The 18399-nt window shown below is 33.1% G+C and overlaps 3 protein-coding genes across 4 annotated transcripts; 1 reads left to right on the top strand and 2 right to left on the bottom strand.

Annotated features, from left to right (window-relative positions):
• Positions 1 to 2531: 2531 nt before the first annotated feature.
• LOC106116747 (guanine deaminase) lies at positions 2532 to 6410 on the bottom strand. The gene is made up of 8 exons (XM_013310728.1): positions 6008 to 6410; positions 5411 to 5671; positions 4848 to 5066; positions 4325 to 4432; positions 3989 to 4096; positions 3601 to 3766; positions 3156 to 3308; positions 2532 to 2796 (listed from the first exon to the last, which is right to left on the bottom strand). Exons 1-8 carry the CDS (start codon positions 6113 to 6115, stop codon positions 2573 to 2575), a joined length of 1347 nt encoding a protein of 448 aa, XP_013166182.1. The 5' UTR covers positions 6116 to 6410; the 3' UTR covers positions 2532 to 2572.
• Positions 6411 to 8014: 1604 nt separating this feature from the next.
• On the bottom strand, positions 8015 to 12638 carry LOC106116746 (adenylate cyclase type 10-like). 2 transcript variants are annotated; one of them, XM_013310726.1, is made up of 3 exons: positions 12301 to 12638; positions 9088 to 12106; positions 8015 to 8150 (listed from the first exon to the last, which is right to left on the bottom strand). In XM_013310726.1, exons 1-3 carry the CDS (start codon positions 12600 to 12602, stop codon positions 8109 to 8111), a joined length of 3363 nt encoding a protein of 1120 aa, XP_013166180.1. In that variant the 5' UTR covers positions 12603 to 12638; the 3' UTR covers positions 8015 to 8108. The 2 variants fall into 2 exon arrangements, with proteins under 2 accessions (XP_013166180.1, XP_013166181.1); XM_013310727.1 differs by lacking the exon at positions 8015 to 8150 and having other exon boundaries at positions 10115 to 10217; positions 10294 to 12106.
• Positions 12639 to 14205: 1567 nt separating this feature from the next.
• LOC106116800 (cysteine sulfinic acid decarboxylase) lies at positions 14206 to 18395 on the top strand. Its single transcript, XM_013310821.1, has 8 exons — positions 14206 to 14371; positions 15310 to 15491; positions 15873 to 16095; positions 16261 to 16512; positions 16725 to 16789; positions 16918 to 17107; positions 17726 to 17959; positions 18167 to 18395. The coding sequence occupies exons 1-8, from the start codon at positions 14267 to 14269 to the stop codon at positions 18356 to 18358; spliced, it is 1443 nt and encodes a 480-aa protein (XP_013166275.1). The 5' UTR covers positions 14206 to 14266; the 3' UTR covers positions 18359 to 18395.
• Positions 18396 to 18399: the final 4 nt, after the last annotated feature.

Here is an 18399-nt window from a genome sequence, read left to right as displayed (position 1 = left end):
TGCAAGGACAAGAAATTGCTTTTCAAAAATTATTTATTGTAAAAAAGTCTGTTATTAAACGGTACAAAACATACGGAATCGAATTTACTCTTCCATTTTTTCTAAATACATGTTTATCTGGTATTTTTTTATCTATACGATTACTAGGTGCTAGGTGTTCGTGAAATCTCTTATGAATAATGTAATTTTAATTTATAATTTGACTTGGTATGTATATTTATAAAATGTCTGTACGGACGGACACTAGAACAATTTAATAGTATTATAATGTAAATAATTAGGATTTTAAGGTTATGTTTTTTTTTCATTGTTATGCACATCCGATCGCACATATAATGATATTTATTTAATTTTTAAGCATTTTAAGTTTGTTATAGCAGACCATATTTCAAATTAAAAAAAAAACAGGCAACTTTAAATTTCGTTCTGTGATTTTTTTAATTAATAATTAATTAAAAATTAGTCAATATTTTTGTCAATAAAAGTAGTTGAAATGATTTTAGGCCAAAATTTGTCCTAAAAATAGGTTCCTGACACTTTAAAGGGTTAATTTTTGTTTTAGATTTTAACAACTTCTCTGTTTACATGGTCTGCTATTTAGTTTTAGCAAGAGGCAGCTCAATATATTTTTGTTATAAAATATTCGTGGTTGTTGTGGCTTGTAGATAAAGCCATATAAGTTTAGTATTTTCTTGTAACTTAGAGATTTAGACATCGAGTCATAAATAGGTTAAATACTAAATTAGTCTTACAGTATTTCATTTCAATTGTCAAATAACGGGCAAAATTTGACAACTCGACAAATTCAAAATGGCGCTTTCATAATTTAGCAAGATTTACCTAATCGTAATTTATAAATGTCATGACACTGGAAGATATTGTTATCCTTTTCTTTCTTAAGAAAATGAGCGGGATGGCCATATTATTGTTTTGTAGTTAATGAAGATCGTATATTTTTACTCTATAGACAGTTTAAATGTCATTTGAATTTATTTATCTGTTAAAATAGGTGAAAATTGTAACGAATATAGAAGCATTTTTGGATGAATTCATCCTAACTATTGTGTTCATTGACTTAAGTATTATGTTAGGCAGAGTATTACGCGCTTGATGATGGCACATCGGATAGAAGAGTGCTCTTTGTTATGACGTGCCAATTCAAATGCCCGGTACGTAGTTTTAATTTAGGTCTTTATATTACCATCACAGTAGCATTGTTACTGAAGGAATATTAGTACAAGACATATTTTTTCCAGAAAGAATGAGAAATGAAAATATGTTTTGACGTAATTTTTTTAGGTATGTTAACGATTAACATACGAAGTTTGTAAATTCTATGGGGTTAGAATGTATTATTTAAAAAAAATCTTTGATCATTAATGAACTAAAAGGTTTTATTAGATTTTAACACTTTGGAATCGGTTTACTTTTATTTCTCCGTCAATTTTAATATTGTTAGGGGTGATTAAATTTTGACATTCTAACCTCAAAAATAGCGTTAGTAACAATGCAAATATTGTATTAATCCTGCACGATTTTTATAATTTTATATTCACGGCATACTATTAAAAAAAAATTACTATTAAATAAAGAAATTGTAAAAATATTAAGGCCTTGTAAATAATTTGTAAGACTGTTCGTATATTTTGTATTTTTTTTTGTATTTTGCTATCACTCGAATATTATTTCGTTATCATTCCACCGAAATGAGTAAACATCAGTTGCTTGAGTATTATTTTGTGAAATACAATTAGTTTTTTTTGGTCGTGTAAGAAATTTTCAAGAGCTTTAATGTATTTGTAGCTATAAAGTGCTTCGTATTATCAAAAATGACCGGCAAATAAATAAAAAGTATTCGTAAATTCTAAAATGTTTCTCGTAAAACGCTTAACTATATTAGTTTATTTCCCTTATTTTACAATATAACCTTATTTATCTCACAAAACACAAAATAATATAGAGAAATATCGTAATTGCCGCCATAAATCGAATTCGACTTTTGTTTGCAGTTTATTTAATTTACGCTTTCAATTAAATCATCCAATAAAATATGTTTTTATTAAAATGAAACACTGATATTTTTAAGTGTTTATATTCATTGAAAAATTAAATTTTTCTCACAGTAGAAATGGCGGTAATAAAAAGGAAGAGACAAACAATGTTGCCAGTGGGCAAAAATCTTCCAGGAAGTCGTCCAAAACCAATTTTAAATTTTTTTCTGTGTATTGAACAGAATGTATTATTTAATATTTGCCGGTCATCTTCTCTAAGGTATTTTTGTATTGTAAAAACTGGAGTTTTAAAGATTCATTATTTTAATTCCTTTAGTATTATATCGAAGTATTTCGCTTGTAAATTCAGTTTTCATTATCAATCGTATTTGCACATTTTTATATATGAATTGTAAAGAACTACACGAGAATAAATAAAAAAATAATAATTGATACATTGGCTTTTATTTAACTTTTTAATTGCTTTGTGTAAGAAAGAAGAGGTGATAAAAAAGATATATAAAAAAATAACAAAAAAAATCAACGAAAAATATATTTGGAATGTTTTAATCACATTTTTGTCAACCTTTTACTTTTCTTCCTTTAATATACACTTGTGTTATATTTCTATCGTCGCCCAAATATATGAAGCGTTGTAACAGCTGCGACACACGATCTTGTTCGTTTCCCTCCATTGTGTAGTCGTACTTATCAATTTGTCCGCCATTTGCAAATACGTCAATCACTTGAGCATCAAAATCTTTGCCGACTTCGAAATTACCGATTTTATCGTCCAGACGTAGAGCTATTACAAAAAAACAATTTTGAATCTATATTACAGTCAATTACAATGAAACCGATTAATACATCAAAGTGATATATCGGTTATAGTGACTGAAAACATAATTAAAGGCGGAACGTCATATTTCATATTATAGGATTTTTCTATTTGGCTGATCGGCCTACCGATCATCCCAACGGTCACAGAATCTGCACATAACTTAATTTTCACAACAAATAAGATAACATGAATATTTCAGTGTTGCCAACACTGACCTCAGTGATGCATTTAAGTCAGAATAAAGCAAAAGCTGTCATTTCCTACCCATTTATAGAAACCAATAGATGACCACTAAATTCATTGAAAAAGTGTTTTTTGTTTACCTTTAGCGCCCCCTAGCGTGGCGAGGTAGAATACTTCTTTCCAGTTGAGAGCAGGTCTCGTTACACTGGTCTCCAACATCTCCAGATGTGAGGAGACGTCCATGGCGCGTCGCATCGCATCCAGTATTGATGAACTATCACCACCGGACACGTCTAATTAATTAAACCAGATTTTCTCATAAAAGTAAATATAGTAACAAAATATAAATTAATACCATAGTAAATATTAAACAGAAAAAACAAAAAACTTTTGTATTGACTATCCGCTCGGAATTTAAAAAAAAACTTAATTAGTAGCATAAGTGTTCTTCCAGACTATGTTCTACATAGATGCCTAATTTTATCAAGATCTCTTTAGTCTTTGAATATACCTTCAAACAAACATCCATCCATCTGAACATTCGCATTTATAATATTAGAAGTAAGATGTATAGCATATTCTCACCGGTGCCCAGTCCGACAGTAAGACCTGCATGTATCAGTTCCCTGACGGGGCAGAGTCCTGAGCGCAGACGTGTGTTGGAGGCGGGGCAATGCGCCACAGACACGCCGCGCGACACCAGCAGTGACATCTCCTCCTCGGACAGGTACACTGCATGCGCCATAATACACTGACAAACTTCACATTAAGACACTTGGTCATTGAAAATTATTATATAAACAGAACAAACACGCACACTTACATACATACACACTCACACACATTTTTTCTGTAACTGTGTTCAACATGTATGCCAAATTTCATCAAAACCATTAAACCATTCCGGAGATTAAAAAAAACATTCTTCTATACATGTAAACTTTTGCATTTATAATATTAGTATGATATGTACCTTATCATTAAGTATATTACTTTTATCATATACTTCTGAATAACTCTTACAGCCAGGGTTGACATCCAATACATGTTCAATTTCTTTAACATTTTCTGATATATGGCTCTGGAAAGACAAAAAAAGAAAAAAAATTGCACAAAAATACATATTATATGTCCACAAATACATATATTACATAACATCCAACAGTATACAAAAATATTCAATCACAAAATCTTATATTTTGTAAATATTTTTTTTGTCATTGTGTTGAAACAGCGCCAAACAGATGTCTATAGTCTCTGCCTACTCCTCTGAGCATAAGTTACGTTGTTGTATTAAAAAAAAACATACCTGTATTCTACATCCATATCTATTAGCAATATCAGATAAACCACTCATTAATGTAGCATCACAGCTCACCGCAAATCTTGGTGTCACAACTGGATACACTAAATCATTCTAGAAAAAAAAACAATTTACATATAATACTAATAACTAATCAATAATATTGGATTTAAAATGATTATTCTACACAAAATATGCATAATGAATTTGCAGATGCAATAACAACGTGATACAATTAATTTTTTTTACAATTATTCTCTTCACTTGGGAGTTTTTATGTTTTGGAAATCAAAGTTCCAAAAAGTTGTGCTTAAAATAAACACTTAACATTGTTTTTGTGTTAGTAACATGATAATTGCCAAACTCACTCAGGACGGAATTGTTTTTACCTGATATGTAAGTTTTTTTCAGTCCCAACAACAAAACAATGTGTCAGCTGATTATAGTCATATCACTTCTTTGAGTGTCATAATGTTTTTTTTTGGTTTTTATTTGCGTTAACATACATGTATAGAAAATCCTTACTAACCTTACATCCCAATACTTTCTGTACAAAACATTCAACATCTCTCAATTCTTTAGCTGTATCATTATAATATCCCGCATCATTCACAATGTTCATGCTAACTTTGCCCACTAGCGCCCTCTGTCCATGTTTGATTGCACTGTCAACTAGTGCCAATGTCCCATCAAGATGGAGTGAGCCAAAGTAGCAGGCTGTTGTTGTACCATTATTAATTAACCTTTGCTAAAATATTTAGTAATTACACTTTTGTACAGTATTATAAAAAATTAAATGATTAAGGTTAAGGATATTGAATTTATTTTAATATTCAAGAGAGTTTAATACAAATCCTACTAATACATATGAATGTTTTGATGGTTAGATGGATGGATAGACGACTGTTTGTTTGAAGGTATCTCCGGAACAACTCAATGGATATCTCAAATATGCTTTAGATGTAGAACAAAGTCTGTAAGAACACATAGGCTACTTATTATGTTTTTTTTTAAATTGCAGGTGGAGGAATGGAGACATTTAGTTATATATAAATTAAGTCATTTGTGTAAAAGATAAAAAAAAATACTAACCACAACTTTTCTGTATATACTCTTTGCAAAGTTAACATCAACATATTTACTTTCCAAGGGGAATGTATATTTGTCTAGCCACTCAAGTAAAGGTCGGTCTAGACCTAGGCCAATATTAGGAAACTGAGGTGCATGGGTATGACAATCTATAAAACCAGGTATTAACAGTTGATTTTCATCAAGAACTACTTTTTTGAAGTCCAATAATTCTTTTGATGTGTTGTTTGTGTTTAATTCTTCAGTAGAACCTATTTTAGTTATCTGAAAAGGTATTTTGTGACAGTATTAGGCAAATATGAGGCAAAAATAATGGAATATTTGAAATATTAACAATTAGAACCAATTATCTGCATACAATGCTGGAGTACTATACCAATATTTATACAAGTTTGATTTATGAAAAATTGCCATGATGTTTATCTGTATTAAACGAAGTATAATCTTTATAATTAGCCGGTATTATTAATTTTATCCTGGCAGACTAGAGAAAACCTTTTTAGTTAGTCCATAAATACAAAATAATGATAATAAAAAAAGAAAAGTGAGAGAGATTAAAATTTAGAGCAATACCGTTCTATAATGTTCTACAAAACTAACCTTTCCATTCTCGATGGCTATAAAGCCTTTTAAAATAGTTAACCGGTCCAAAGCACTTGAAGAGGCGATGGTGCCCACAAAAACAACTTTTTGTTGAACAACAGACATTATGCCTGGTCGATATTAATAAACTTAATATTTAACTGAGTTAAAGTAACTTGTTGCTTGACAGTAATTATCGATAAGATAGGAAAATTATTAAGCAAAACGATACATAGTCATTTAAAGGTCAAGGTGACTTTATCGTTTTCAAAATACCTTTGTAAAATTGTAAACAACATTTAATGAGTTTTAATGAGTAAAATGTATCAGAAATACATTTATGCTTTTATCTGTAGATGTACTTATGACATATATTTATGTATACTTAAAATAAAGTTATTTCTAGGAATAAAATAAATACTTTTAAATGTAAACGATTTTTGAACTTTTAGGTGCTACATGTCAAATTGACGTTTATGGGAAATAGTATTGCCACCAAACATTTCAATTTCATCAAAACAGTAAAATGCCAACACAGCAAATGTCATATGTCAAACTATACTAGACGTGGTTCCAGTTTGGTTCCAGTTTTATTGGAACGAAAACATTCATTTTATATACCTCTGTTTTATGATTATTCTTAAAGTTTTCATAGACACGCTAGTTATAGCCATCTGATGAAATAAATTACCATTAATTCCAACAATTTCATACAATGTTTCAGCATTTGGGTTTATATAAATTGTATATCATTATAATATATAAAAGATTGACTGTTTGGCTAAGTATAGCAAAACTGATGGTTTCCAAATGGCAAACAGTGGATACAAATAAAATATTCTTATACTAACTTTTATTTGCTTTCAATTTACAGTGTTAAGACCGTGAAGTTGTTATTCTGTACATAATATGATGCCAAGATGTTCGTGCGTGTTCGCAACCTTCTCTCCAGTGCATAAAATTGCCAGTCCTTGCACTTTGAATCCAAAATCTCGAATTGGTCGTGGCTGCACGTATTAACTCTTCTTCCAAATAACTATTGATTCGTAGCGATTCTTCTAATGCCTGTAATATTTTAAATTGATTGTTTGGCCCAACTTAGTCTACCGTAAAACCGTACAAAAATGTAAGGAAAGAACACTGACGTGATTATAGGTTGACATTGCCGCATTCTGTCGACCAGATAAAAAAAACGAATTGCCTTTTAATAACATCCATCTTGGGTAAATGGCGCGCATCAGTTTTGCATCTTTTTCGAGTCTTGTCAATTCTCGTTCGGCGATAGATCGTAATTCCATGAGATCAACAACCTAAAAATATAATTTTACACAATTAAAACACCAAACAGAGTACTTTAAGATAAAGGTTCCAAAACTTGCCTTTCGCAGATCGTCCATTTTCCTCGCAAGACTTTCTAGCATGCCTTCTGCTAGTCTCAGAGCGCTTAATAACGTATTTAATGACCCATCATCTTCTTCGTAAGCGATCCAATTTAAAGCTTCTGCTTCGAATCGTTTCGCTTTACGATCAACATCTGCACGTAACCAGTATGTCCACAGACCAACAATCAGTCTACGCCGGCTAAGTCCAGCTGGCAATCCTTTACTTAACGCATGCTCGGCGTATCGACTGATCTCATTCGGTGTTTCTAACTGAAATCCCGCATCTAAAATGAGGTCAATACAAAGGGCGTAATACCACGTTTCCCATTCTGTAGTAGATTGTTTATGGCTGAATTGAAAGGACAATTTGAGTATGTCAATAGCTTCCTCTATGCGACGTCTCGAAAGTAAAATATAGAATAAATCAGGAATCATATCCAGTGATATACTGTCGGCGTGAAGAAATCGACTGATGACAAGGGATCTAAAACCTGAACGAATCGCTTCAGCGAGTTTTCCGCGTGCCAGTCTTCCACGAAACGATGCCATGAAGAACTTCCCAATTGCAAACATTTCTTCAGCCTGGATAGGCCGGGACAGATTCTTAAAAGTAAGAATTGCCATTCGCTCTATATCTTTCGTAAATTCTGCGTTTCCTCGAACCAGTTCCACTTGTATAGCGTTACTGAATGCGTCACACAAATCTATAATGTTACATTCTACTTTCTGCGTTAAATTTAAAGCACGAAGTGCAGATATTCTTGAAATATTTTCGTCACCTAAAGCGGAAAATAATAAAGTTATAACATTTAGGCAAAATATGGAATCTGATTTCAAAATCATACTATGTTTTAAGTATTTGCTGCGTTTGAATGGAGTTGCCGTTATTATGTTCCGAATATTGAAGAAATCTGACACTTTATCAAGGTTAAAACCGTAGATTTTAGTGGCTCGCTCTATATGTATTTTAGCAGCTGCTAATTTTCCACTCATTAGTAAGGCTGCAGCTCTAAGAGAATGTATTTTTCCTAGAAACCTTCGCTTGTCAAAATTAGTCATGTTTTCAACGTATTTTTCACAGCAGATATCTTCAGCTTCATCTAGCTTTGGATAAATACACTCAAAATTGTTCGCCAACAAATTAAAATAACTATAATTGATTAAAAATTCTATCATTTTCACTTTTAAGTCTGCCTCTCTAGCGTGATTTATTAGTTGTTCGTAAATAGTAATATTCAATTCTAGACAAGCACATTTCTCAAAACGGGTCTTTGATACACCTCTTTCTAGTTTGAGTTTAAAATATCCTTTACCATTTTCGTTGACATCATCACAGCTATCAACAACTCCTAAGTCGTGCCACTCATTTATCGTACTGGCTTCAGTAACCGCTCGTAACATATCGAATATCTTTGAATTATTCATTTCTGTAAAACTAATATCTTTAGAAAGTAAACTAGTCATTGTCACTCTTTTAATCGATCTTCGATTACCATCAAATATATCTGAGCGTTCATTTTTATTTTTCAAAATAGTTGATGGCTGTGTACTGTATTTATCAGCTTGTTTTAAACTTAAATTTGTGTTTTTATCGCTTAAAGTCGATTTAGGCTCTAAAGCCTGCCTGCTACTACTATCAGATTTTGTTCGTCTTATTTCTATAGCACTTCGATTATTTATTGAAGATACTTTCTGAGCTATATCTATGCTACTTACTTCTATTTCTTCGCCAATTTGAGGAAGACTTGTGTCACTGTCTCTTGCATGATCAATTTTATTACTAGATCTTCGAGTCTCATACGAATAGTTGGAAACATTCGTGACTGACTGAACGATCATAATAATTCCGCCACAATCAGGACACTTTTGTTTTGTCTTTTCTAAGTAACTTACGATGCGTGAGTGAAATTCTTTCTTTTGATTTATTGGCAAAAGTTCATAGCACGTCTTTCTTGAATTCTTATTTCGAAATTTCATAACTTTACAAAACGCATACTTTGGCAGATTTTCATATTCTTCCGGATCATAATCGAAAGAGCAATCGCAAGACAGGTTTGTGTTGACTGTAACACTGGTTACCGATGTTGCATTAGTAACTCTTCGATTTAGACGGTACCTTATATTTGCACATGTCAATATACGCATAGCAAATAATCTTTTTATCGCTTTTGCTGTGGTTAACGGGTTGTTTTCATACATAATATTTTCCAAAAGTGTTCTAGATAGTACGTTGCCTATTACGGAAGCAATTTTTAATAACAACTGTTGATATGGAGTTAAAGAATCTATTTGTACCATTATTATAGCGTCAACGTTTTGTTCGTTGATATCAGTATTAAGTTGTTCCTTTTTTGTAACAATGCACACTGCAATATCTTCGTTAGAATTATCAGCAATGAATTGGTCTAAAGCCTTTTGGTCATCTACACTTACTGCTTGGAGGCGTAGCAGCTCAGAGTCCGGAAATTGAAGATATTCGTTTTTTAAATCATCTAATTCGTGTTTATTTATTCTTTTAGTTTCTAAAGCGCCATTTGAAAATAAATTCACTATAAAACTTTCGACGAGACCTGGCAGACCCTTACATTTAGTTTTGAGTGTGTCGCACAAATCCTTTGGAACAGCTTCTACATCAAGTATTTGGCAAGCCAGTGCTGGTATCCATTGAGAAGTTAACGGTCCTAATACAATCTTTCTTATACTGTTGTTAATGAATACATTATATATCCAATTTTGTATACTATTGAACTTTCCACGCGTAATGGTTAGTACTGTGTAAATCTTAGGCGCGTCTAACATTATCGATATAAATTCCCAAGAAGAAGCATCTAGATTTTGCAGGTCGTCTAAAAATATAACATGAGGTTCAGGAAATGCTCTAATAAGATTCATAAAGATAGTTTTAGCTTTTTCCTTACGTACATTTTCATCTTGAGTGTAAATCCCCTCATGATAAGCGAAACGAACTTTTATAATATTGTTCAAGTAACATAAATCTGAATTATAAGAATTAAGCATCTGCACTATCTTTTCTTCTTTTGAAAAACCTGTAATGGGTTCTTTTAATCCTAACATTTCGTTAACGATTTGACCTAATGCTAAATATGGTGTCGCAGAGTGAATAGATGAAAGACTCAGATGGCATGTTCGTAGTCCTTTATTTTTAACATATCGCGTGAGCCATTCTAATAATCTAGTTTTTCCAGAGCAAAATTCTCCTATAAATAAGAGCGCATCAAAATCCCTAAACGATAAATGAGTATTATCGATCCAATTTTGAAAATATTCAAATTCATCATTGCGGTTTAAAAGTGGTGGTAGTACGGGTATATCGTATAATTCTTTCACTCTTATTTCTTCAGTGTATTCAAAAATCTTTCCAGGATGATTGATGCCTTTTAAATCAGCGGCCGGTTGAAGCGTAAACCCATTGCTAGACATTTTACTTTTCACAAACGTAGTTTCATCGCAAGTAATTTTGTTTCGAAAATAACACATAAATCTTGCTGCTTTATTTACAACTGCTCCAATTATAGTAAATTCTCTTCTCAGTGGGTGTCCGATTACTCCGCAGTATACCTGTCCAGTGGTGACACCGATCGACACTTCGAGAACTCCATCCAGAGCTGATAGTGATTTCTTAATTCCAGAGGCACATTTCAAGGCCGCCTGTGCTTCAGATTCATGTTTAAATCCCCGTAATCCAAATACTACAAGGATCATTATATCTTTGTCGAATAGAATGATTTTATTAACGCAGCCCATGGATTTGTATACAATTTCACATGTTATTTGATAAGAATTATTGACTATAGTTATCAGCTGTGGAAATGGACAATTACGAGGCTTAAGTGTAATGAAAAGTACGGATACGTGTCTCATTTCTGTTAAATATTCTAAAGGCTGATGGGCGTCAATTTGTGTAAGTACCGGTCTGATCATGAACTTTCTTATTTCCGAACCAATGTTTCTTTCCTCGGCGATTAAAATAGTTTTTCGTACATTCAATGCTTCATTTGCTTTTAGAGATTCCCAACCAATTTTTGTTTTTGTAACGTCTAATAAATTCTCCGGTAAATTTTCAATACCAATCAAAGGTTTTTTTATCTGTCTGAGCATACCACTGAAGCCTAAAAAGGGTTTTGTAACATCTTTCTCCCGAGGATCGTATAGAATTGATTTAATCGTCACGTGACCATCATCATGACTGACGTAATCGTAGTTTCTTGAATAACAATGTCCCCAAGCTGTCGGCGTTAATTTCACTTCCCCAGAAAGACAAAGACTTTCCGCTGTCTTCGCTTCAAGTACAGGTAGACCGAATATTATATAATTCATGTCTATACCTTTACCAATTGGAGCAAATAAAAGATTCCCAGCTGATATTGCCAATTTTACTTTCAAATTCACCTTAACGTCTGTTTCGTAGGAACCAAAAGAATGTTGAATTATTAAGGCACATGCTATGGCGGTGTGTATTGTGTGATTAAGGTATGATCTTTTGTCTGTCTTCCACAGTGCAAGGAACGCGTCACCTGCAAACTTTATGATATCACCACCGTGGCTGTATATCACCTCGATCAATGATCCCAAGTACGTATTCAAAGTAACTGTTAATCGATACGTCCCACCTTTACCAGAGTTTGTGTAACGTTCAGATAGAGCGGTGTATCCAGAAACATCGGCCATCAAAAGTACTCCAACAAATCGTTTGGGTTCACGTTTTTCATCAAAACTGAAATAAAAATATATTTAGGCATAGCAAGGTTAACAGGACACTGTTAGGAAAACTGTGTCTTTTTAGTACTTTATCATAAGTACAACTTGAGAATTCAAAATAAAAGTAAGTTAAATCTGAAGCAGCAAAAATGGGGATTCCTTATTTACCAAGAAATTATCAAGTTTAAAATTATGAACTTAAAAACAAACTTTTCCAATAGAAGTATTTCATCAGGCACCATGGTAGCAAGAATTAGAGTCTGTTTTCTTGATAGTCGTACTTCTACGTCTTGGTCTATCTGTTCTTCTGAAACGCTTTCGCGACCAAAAAACTCTTGCGTCAGATCACTAAGGTTAGCTGTCTTTGGGCTATCTTCGTCAGTTGAGTCCTCTTCAAGTAAATCGTTGTCGGCGTGTGAGATCCTTTTGGGAAAACTTCGCCATTTCTCTGTGTTTATCATAGCGTTAAGTGAGCTCCGTCTTGAACGAGTTCTTTGTCTGCGAAAGTTCATTGTGTAATTTACTTGAAATTTTGATATGTGCCATAAACATTACAATATATACTTTAAAATCTATATGGTTGTGCTAGTAAATAGATTAAATATATTGAATAATGATAGATAACGACACAAACATAATACTAATGTGCACTTTCTTGAAAAAAAACTTCTAAATATTTGGATGAATAAAACTAAAACATACAGAACTAGATTCTAATTAACACAATTATTCTTACGTATTATGTGTTATAGACATTAATTTGAATTATTAATACTCACAATATTATCAAATTTGGCAGATGGCAAAGGTGTATACTATCAATGTCATTTTGACAGCGTCATATTTTGACCAATGAGGGATTTTTTTTGTCATTTCCCATGTCTATGGTAGGTTTCATTTATTTTCTGACACCACTATCGCGATAGTACCGCCCCTCTCACCGGTTCAGATATTTTTATTCGACTAAATAGTTTTGCTGTTTGCTAATTATTCTAATTTAATAAGTCAATGTTACCATAAACAAATATGCAAATAGTCAATGAAATTTTACCATAAAATGCTTTATATGACATCACACTTTTTGTGAGTTAATTAACTTATCTTGATATTTAGTATTCTGGCTCTCCGTTCGATATTATTACATAAAGTCTTTGTTATGTTTATAATTAAATAAATGTTATTCTTATCTTATAGAGTCATTGACTTCAATATCATCGCATAAATATTTCATGGATAATTTAATGAGAAAATATTAACATGTAAACATACGCACACTTTACGTGCTGTCAATATTGGTTAATTATCGTACGTCATCAATAAATAGTGGGCTTGGTAGTTCATAAGCCGACAAGGTATTATGAACAGAAAAACAACTTATTATTTGAAGACGGAAAGATTGGATAATGGAAGAGCTATGCGTATGGTAGAAACATCTCACACGAGATGCACTATTTAACCAATTTATATTATTCTGGTAAGCAGAGACTATTTAGGTATAAATTAGGGCTGTGTATGGACACGGGGTGGTCCATGCTCTTTTTTTATATCATAGGGTGGCGAAGTGACCGTTGCCCATAGACATACGCAATTGCATATGCGTTGCCTACCTTTAATCGACGGAGGAGAGGATGCACAGAAAGAAAATATATTCCCTTTCCATTCATCCTCTCATCCGGAAAGTCCACTTCCACTTCCCATCCTTTCCTTATAATAAAAAAGATGGGAAGAGAAAGAGGACTAAATTAGGCCTCTGGGACGCACACTCATCAGACGAAACGCGGAATTGCTTCCACTTTACGTCTGTCTTCTGTGTGGTCGTGGTATTTCACCGGGCGAACCGGGCCATTGCTCTAATGATTTTTTTTTATAATCGAGGTAGTAAAGTTGAGTAATGTTTACCATGAATTTCCACTCTATATAAACATATTTGCATGTTTAGCTCTTTGAAACACATTTTTTAAAGGGGTATTACACATTTGCGAATGGATTTGTGTGGATTAAGTACCAGGAGGACATAAAAGGCGTTGGAGCGTATGATAGACCTAAATATGCACTCAATTAACGCTAGTGTTAAACCAGTTAACATATTACGGCGTGAAGGAATTTGAATTAAGCTTCAATTGTATGCAGTCTCTTGTTGTTCGTTGTCGACGTCACACGTGTTGTGGAGCTTAGAATGGATCATAAACATTCATTCTTTAATAATATTATCGATATAATTAAAGAAGAAACCGCTAGTGATGTACCCTTGATAGATTTTAAGCATCCGAAAGAATTGGAGGTATGTTTTAAAAATTATTAGACCACCTTTTCGCTTTAAAAAAAATTGAAGTTTATCTAATTCGTATGTTTTTAAAGAGAGGAGATATAAAGAATTCAGTAATAATTTAACAAATAATAATTTTTAAATTTTCTTTTTTAACTTACAGAATAATCACAATAACAATTTAAAAAAAAAACATCAACAAAACTTTTTAAAAATAAACAAACAAAAAAATAGCGTGTAAGATAGCTTGCTATTTTTTATATGACCCTAAACCTTAACACGATAGAAATAGGATTATTATAATTACAGTCATGACACATAGTCTGAGAAAAAAAAAACAAAAATGATTATTCGTTGAATTCTTTGTTATAAATATTAAATAGGTACTACGCGTCTAAAATGCCGTAAGACCCTATGAAATTTATATCCACGCACTCGCACTTATCTGGTAATATTGCCGAGTCTTGTACAGTTAGAATAATAAAGCTAACTTAATTTATTAGATAAATATTATATATAAAATTCTCATGTCACAATTTCGTTCCCATACTCCTACGAAACGGTTTGACCGATTCTCATGAAATGTTGTGAGCATATTGGGTAGGTCTGAGAATCGGCCAACAACTATTTTTTATCCCGCGCGGACGGAGTCGCGGGCGACAGCTAGTTTATAATATTTGTTTAAACTATTTTACGTACATCCATATCATATTGCATGTATAAATGCGGATGTATTTGTGTGTTTGTATGTCTAAAAATGGAATTATGACGTGCAGGTTACATTCTAAATATATATAATTGAATTAGTTTATATGTTTGTATGTAATATAACACATTACTAGCATGTACATAACCAATAAATAAATAATAAAAATAAACTTAATAGGGACATGGTTAGTTGGTAGCATGTTCTGTTCCGCATAAAATTAACTAAATATACGTTTATATTTTAGAAAATTCTAGATCTGGATGTAAGCAATGGCGTTGATGATATTGAATTGGAGCGATGTGTACGCCGAGTCCTTCACTACAGCGTCAAAACGAACAAGCATTCCTTCAAAAATCAGTTATACGGGGCTACTGACCCGTACGGCTTGTGCGGTGCCTGGATAGCTGAAGCGTTTAATACTAGCCAGTATGTATTTATGTTTATAACAATTATCTACCGGCACTAAGTTACGTAAACGTTCGTTTAATTTTCCTGACTGTAACTTGTATGGCGACTTTATGAATGTAGCTTATACCCATGTTTTAACTTGGATAAAAAAGAAAAAAATATGGAAAATCAATAAACGAATAGCCTATTACCATGTATGGACTATTCTGCGTCGATAGGTATAGTCTTATACTAATCCATTCAGTAGTTTTCCATTAATTGACGCACAAAGAAATAAATTTTAATTACAAATCTATAAAAGGACTTATTTAGAATGTAATTAATTCGAATATATAAATCTATAGATGGATTCATAAACAAAGAAGTTGTTAGTAATATTACTTTTTTTTTACCTTTCAGGTACACGTTCGAAGTAGCGCCAGCTTTTACTTTGGTCGAATTGAAGATGATCAGCCACATTCTACGTTTGTTCGGCATCCCCGATGGAGACGGTATCTTCAGCCCCGGCGGGTCTGTCTCCATGCTATACGCGCTCGTCGCTGCGAGGTACAAAGCCTTCCCGGAAGTCAAGACCAAAGGCGTGAGGAGTCTACCAGATCTAGTCGTTTTTACTTCTGAAGATGTAAGTATTGAATTAAGAATATCGTCGAAAGTCTACCATCAGGAAAGACCCATTTCATAACATTTCTATAGCGCGTTCTAAAACGCTAGTGATTCCATCTAGTTTACCTCAGACAAATTAATTACTTTCTCACGTTTCTGTTATTGCAATTTTACTATTTTACAGAGTCACTATTCGATAATGAAAGGCGCTCACTGGCTCGGATTCGGTACTGACAATATCATACAGATAGCGACCAATGATTTCGGACAAATGGACGTTGCACAGCTTGCCACTGGAATACAAAGGGAGAGAGACTTAGGAAGGTATCCTGTGATGGTAAACGCCACAGCTGGTACAACTGTGCTTGGAGCTATAGATGACCTGGATGCTGTGGCAGACGTGTGCCAAAAGCACGGCATATGGATGCACGTTGATGTATGTATCCCTTTAATTATTTTCAATAGAGACCTGCCCTAAAATCTCATATAGCGCTTTTCGCAACTTTAATTGATCGAAGCCACGTTGCAAAAGCTATTCGCCGTATAAAGAGCTAAAAGAGACGTAGATTTCATCTAGTAAACAGGACTTTTTCTACAGAAAACTTTTTCTAAAGAGTGTAATTATATTTTGTCCGTTACAATTTTCAGGCATGTTGGGGTGGCAGTTTGATGTTATCTCGCAAATATAAGCAAAGACTAAAAGGAATTCAAAGGTAGGCATCATTTTAAAAAGGTAAAAATTTAAGTAATAAATAGAATATTCTTCAAAAGCTATTTATTGTCTAACTATCGCTTTAATTTGTCATTTACTTTTGTAAGATTATATTTTAAATATTTCCAGAGCCAATTCAATATCTTGGAACCCTCATAAGATGGTGGGAGCTCCTTTGCAGTGCTCTGTATTCTTGATTCGAGAGCGTGGTCTGCTGCACGAAGCCAACTGCGCCTCCGCACAGTACCTCTTCCAGCAGGACAAGTTCTATGACATTAACTATGACACCGGTGATAAAGGGGTACAATGTGGTAGAAAGGTGAATTTTTTACAAGTTCTACGTAATTATATGCCAGGTTTTAACTGCTAATAGTTGTACAAAAACATAGAAATTTGTCTTTATCGTTTACAACTTCATAAAATGGCTTCCAATGCAAGTAGGGAATGTTTTATTTATTAAAAAATACATTAAATTAAGGTATTTATGTGTTCTAAGTATAGTTTGAAACACAATAGATCGTAAATCGTTATCGATAATGTTTTTATATTCTTGAATTGTATATCACCACGTGTATTATACGATTTTATTGTACTCCTATGTTTATAGCTATTTTACGTATTAGTTTAAATGATTTTAAACATGTAGTTTGGCTACATGAAAAAGTAATACAGACATTAAGAAGTAATTTTAGAAATTTCGAAGTATAAAATCTACTCTTGGCCTTATTTATGGTCGATTTTGATGATTGAAAGTGTCATTCGACTCGTATTCTTCCCCGGAGTGTAATCGAGTATTATAAGATTCAAACTTTATAGCGGCTCGTAGTCGCGGATGCTAAAATTGTGTTCTGTGCATCTCACGTGATATTCCGAGCCACCATAAAGATTAAATCGTACTATACAGTTAGTTGGGATTTTCAACCATAACCCTTTTCAGATCGATGCTTTCAAACTATGGACACTATGGAAGGCAAGAGGCGATGAAGGTCTGAATATACTCGCGGACCGCACAATGGAAGTAGCGGAGTTCTGTATAGAGACTGTTGCAGGCCGACCTGGCTTTAGATTGGTCTCCGCACCCCTGCAATGCCCTAACGTCTGCTTTTGGTATATCCCTAACTTTATGAGAGGTAAAACTGAGGATGCTGGATGGTGGGAGCTAATGCACAATGTAAGTTTTGTTACATTCTACTAATAAACTACGTATTTATGTGCTTGTATGTTAATTTTCCCATAAAGTATTGTCTTTGAATATAGTGCCATCTTTCGGCATAAAATACCAACCTTTTTGTTGACTGTCTAGACAAATATCTGATTAGGTTTGGTATCAAAATTTAAGGTAATAAAGTGTTGATGTATATGCTTTTTTTTGTTTTAGATAACAAAAAAAATCAAAGAACTATTAACTATAAGTTCTCGTCTAATGGTCGCCTACATGCCGCTACGACAGCATAAGAACTTCTTCAGATTGGCGTTTTCTTTCCATCCTGTGATAGAGGAGGCGGAAGTATTGGATATGCTGCAAGCTATAGAAGATTGTGGGGAAATGGTTGACCTTTCTATGTTGTAATATAGATATAAACTTAGCTAATATAAATTTGTAATTTAGCA

Source organism: Papilio xuthus, unplaced genomic scaffold (assembly GCF_000836235.2).
Source record: "Papilio xuthus unplaced genomic scaffold, Pxut_1.1 DF827714.1, whole genome shotgun sequence".
Lineage (NCBI taxonomy): Eukaryota > Metazoa > Arthropoda > Insecta > Lepidoptera > Papilionidae > Papilio > Papilio xuthus.
This window is presented reverse-complemented; position numbering and strand designations above follow the sequence as displayed.

Bases quoted from the DNA above. Each gene is read 5' to 3' on its own strand.
- LOC106116800 (XM_013310821.1), top strand. From the start codon at position 14,267: ATGGATCATAAACATTCATTCTTTAATAATATTATCGATATAATTAAA. The intron at 15,492-15,872 runs GTATGTATTTAT...TTTACCTTTCAG, and splicing joins GAAGCGTTTAATACTAGCCA to GTACACGTTCGAAGTAGCGC. The intron at 16,790-16,917 runs GTAGGCATCATT...AAATATTTCCAG, and splicing joins AGACTAAAAGGAATTCAAAG to AGCCAATTCAATATCTTGGA.
- LOC106116746 (XM_013310726.1), bottom strand. From the start codon at position 12,602: ATGAACTTTCGCAGACAAAGAACTCGTTCAAGACGGAGCTCACTTAAC. The intron at 12,107-12,300 runs GTTTGTTTTTAA...TTTTTATTTCAG, and splicing joins GAAATACTTCTATTGGAAAA to TTTTGATGAAAAACGTGAAC. The intron at 8,151-9,087 runs GTAAGTAGCATA...TTTCCGCTTTAG, and splicing joins AAATTGGCGAAGAAATAGAA to GTGACGAAAATATTTCAAGA.
- LOC106116747 (XM_013310728.1), bottom strand. From the start codon at position 6,115: ATGTCTGTTGTTCAACAAAAAGTTGTTTTTGTGGGCACCATCGCCTCT. The intron at 5,672-6,007 runs GTTAGTTTTGTA...ATACCTTTTCAG, and splicing joins TAGCCATCGAGAATGGAAAG to ATAACTAAAATAGGTTCTAC. The intron at 4,097-4,324 runs GTATGTTTTTTT...TTGTCTTTCCAG, and splicing joins GATATGGATGTAGAATACAG to AGCCATATATCAGAAAATGT.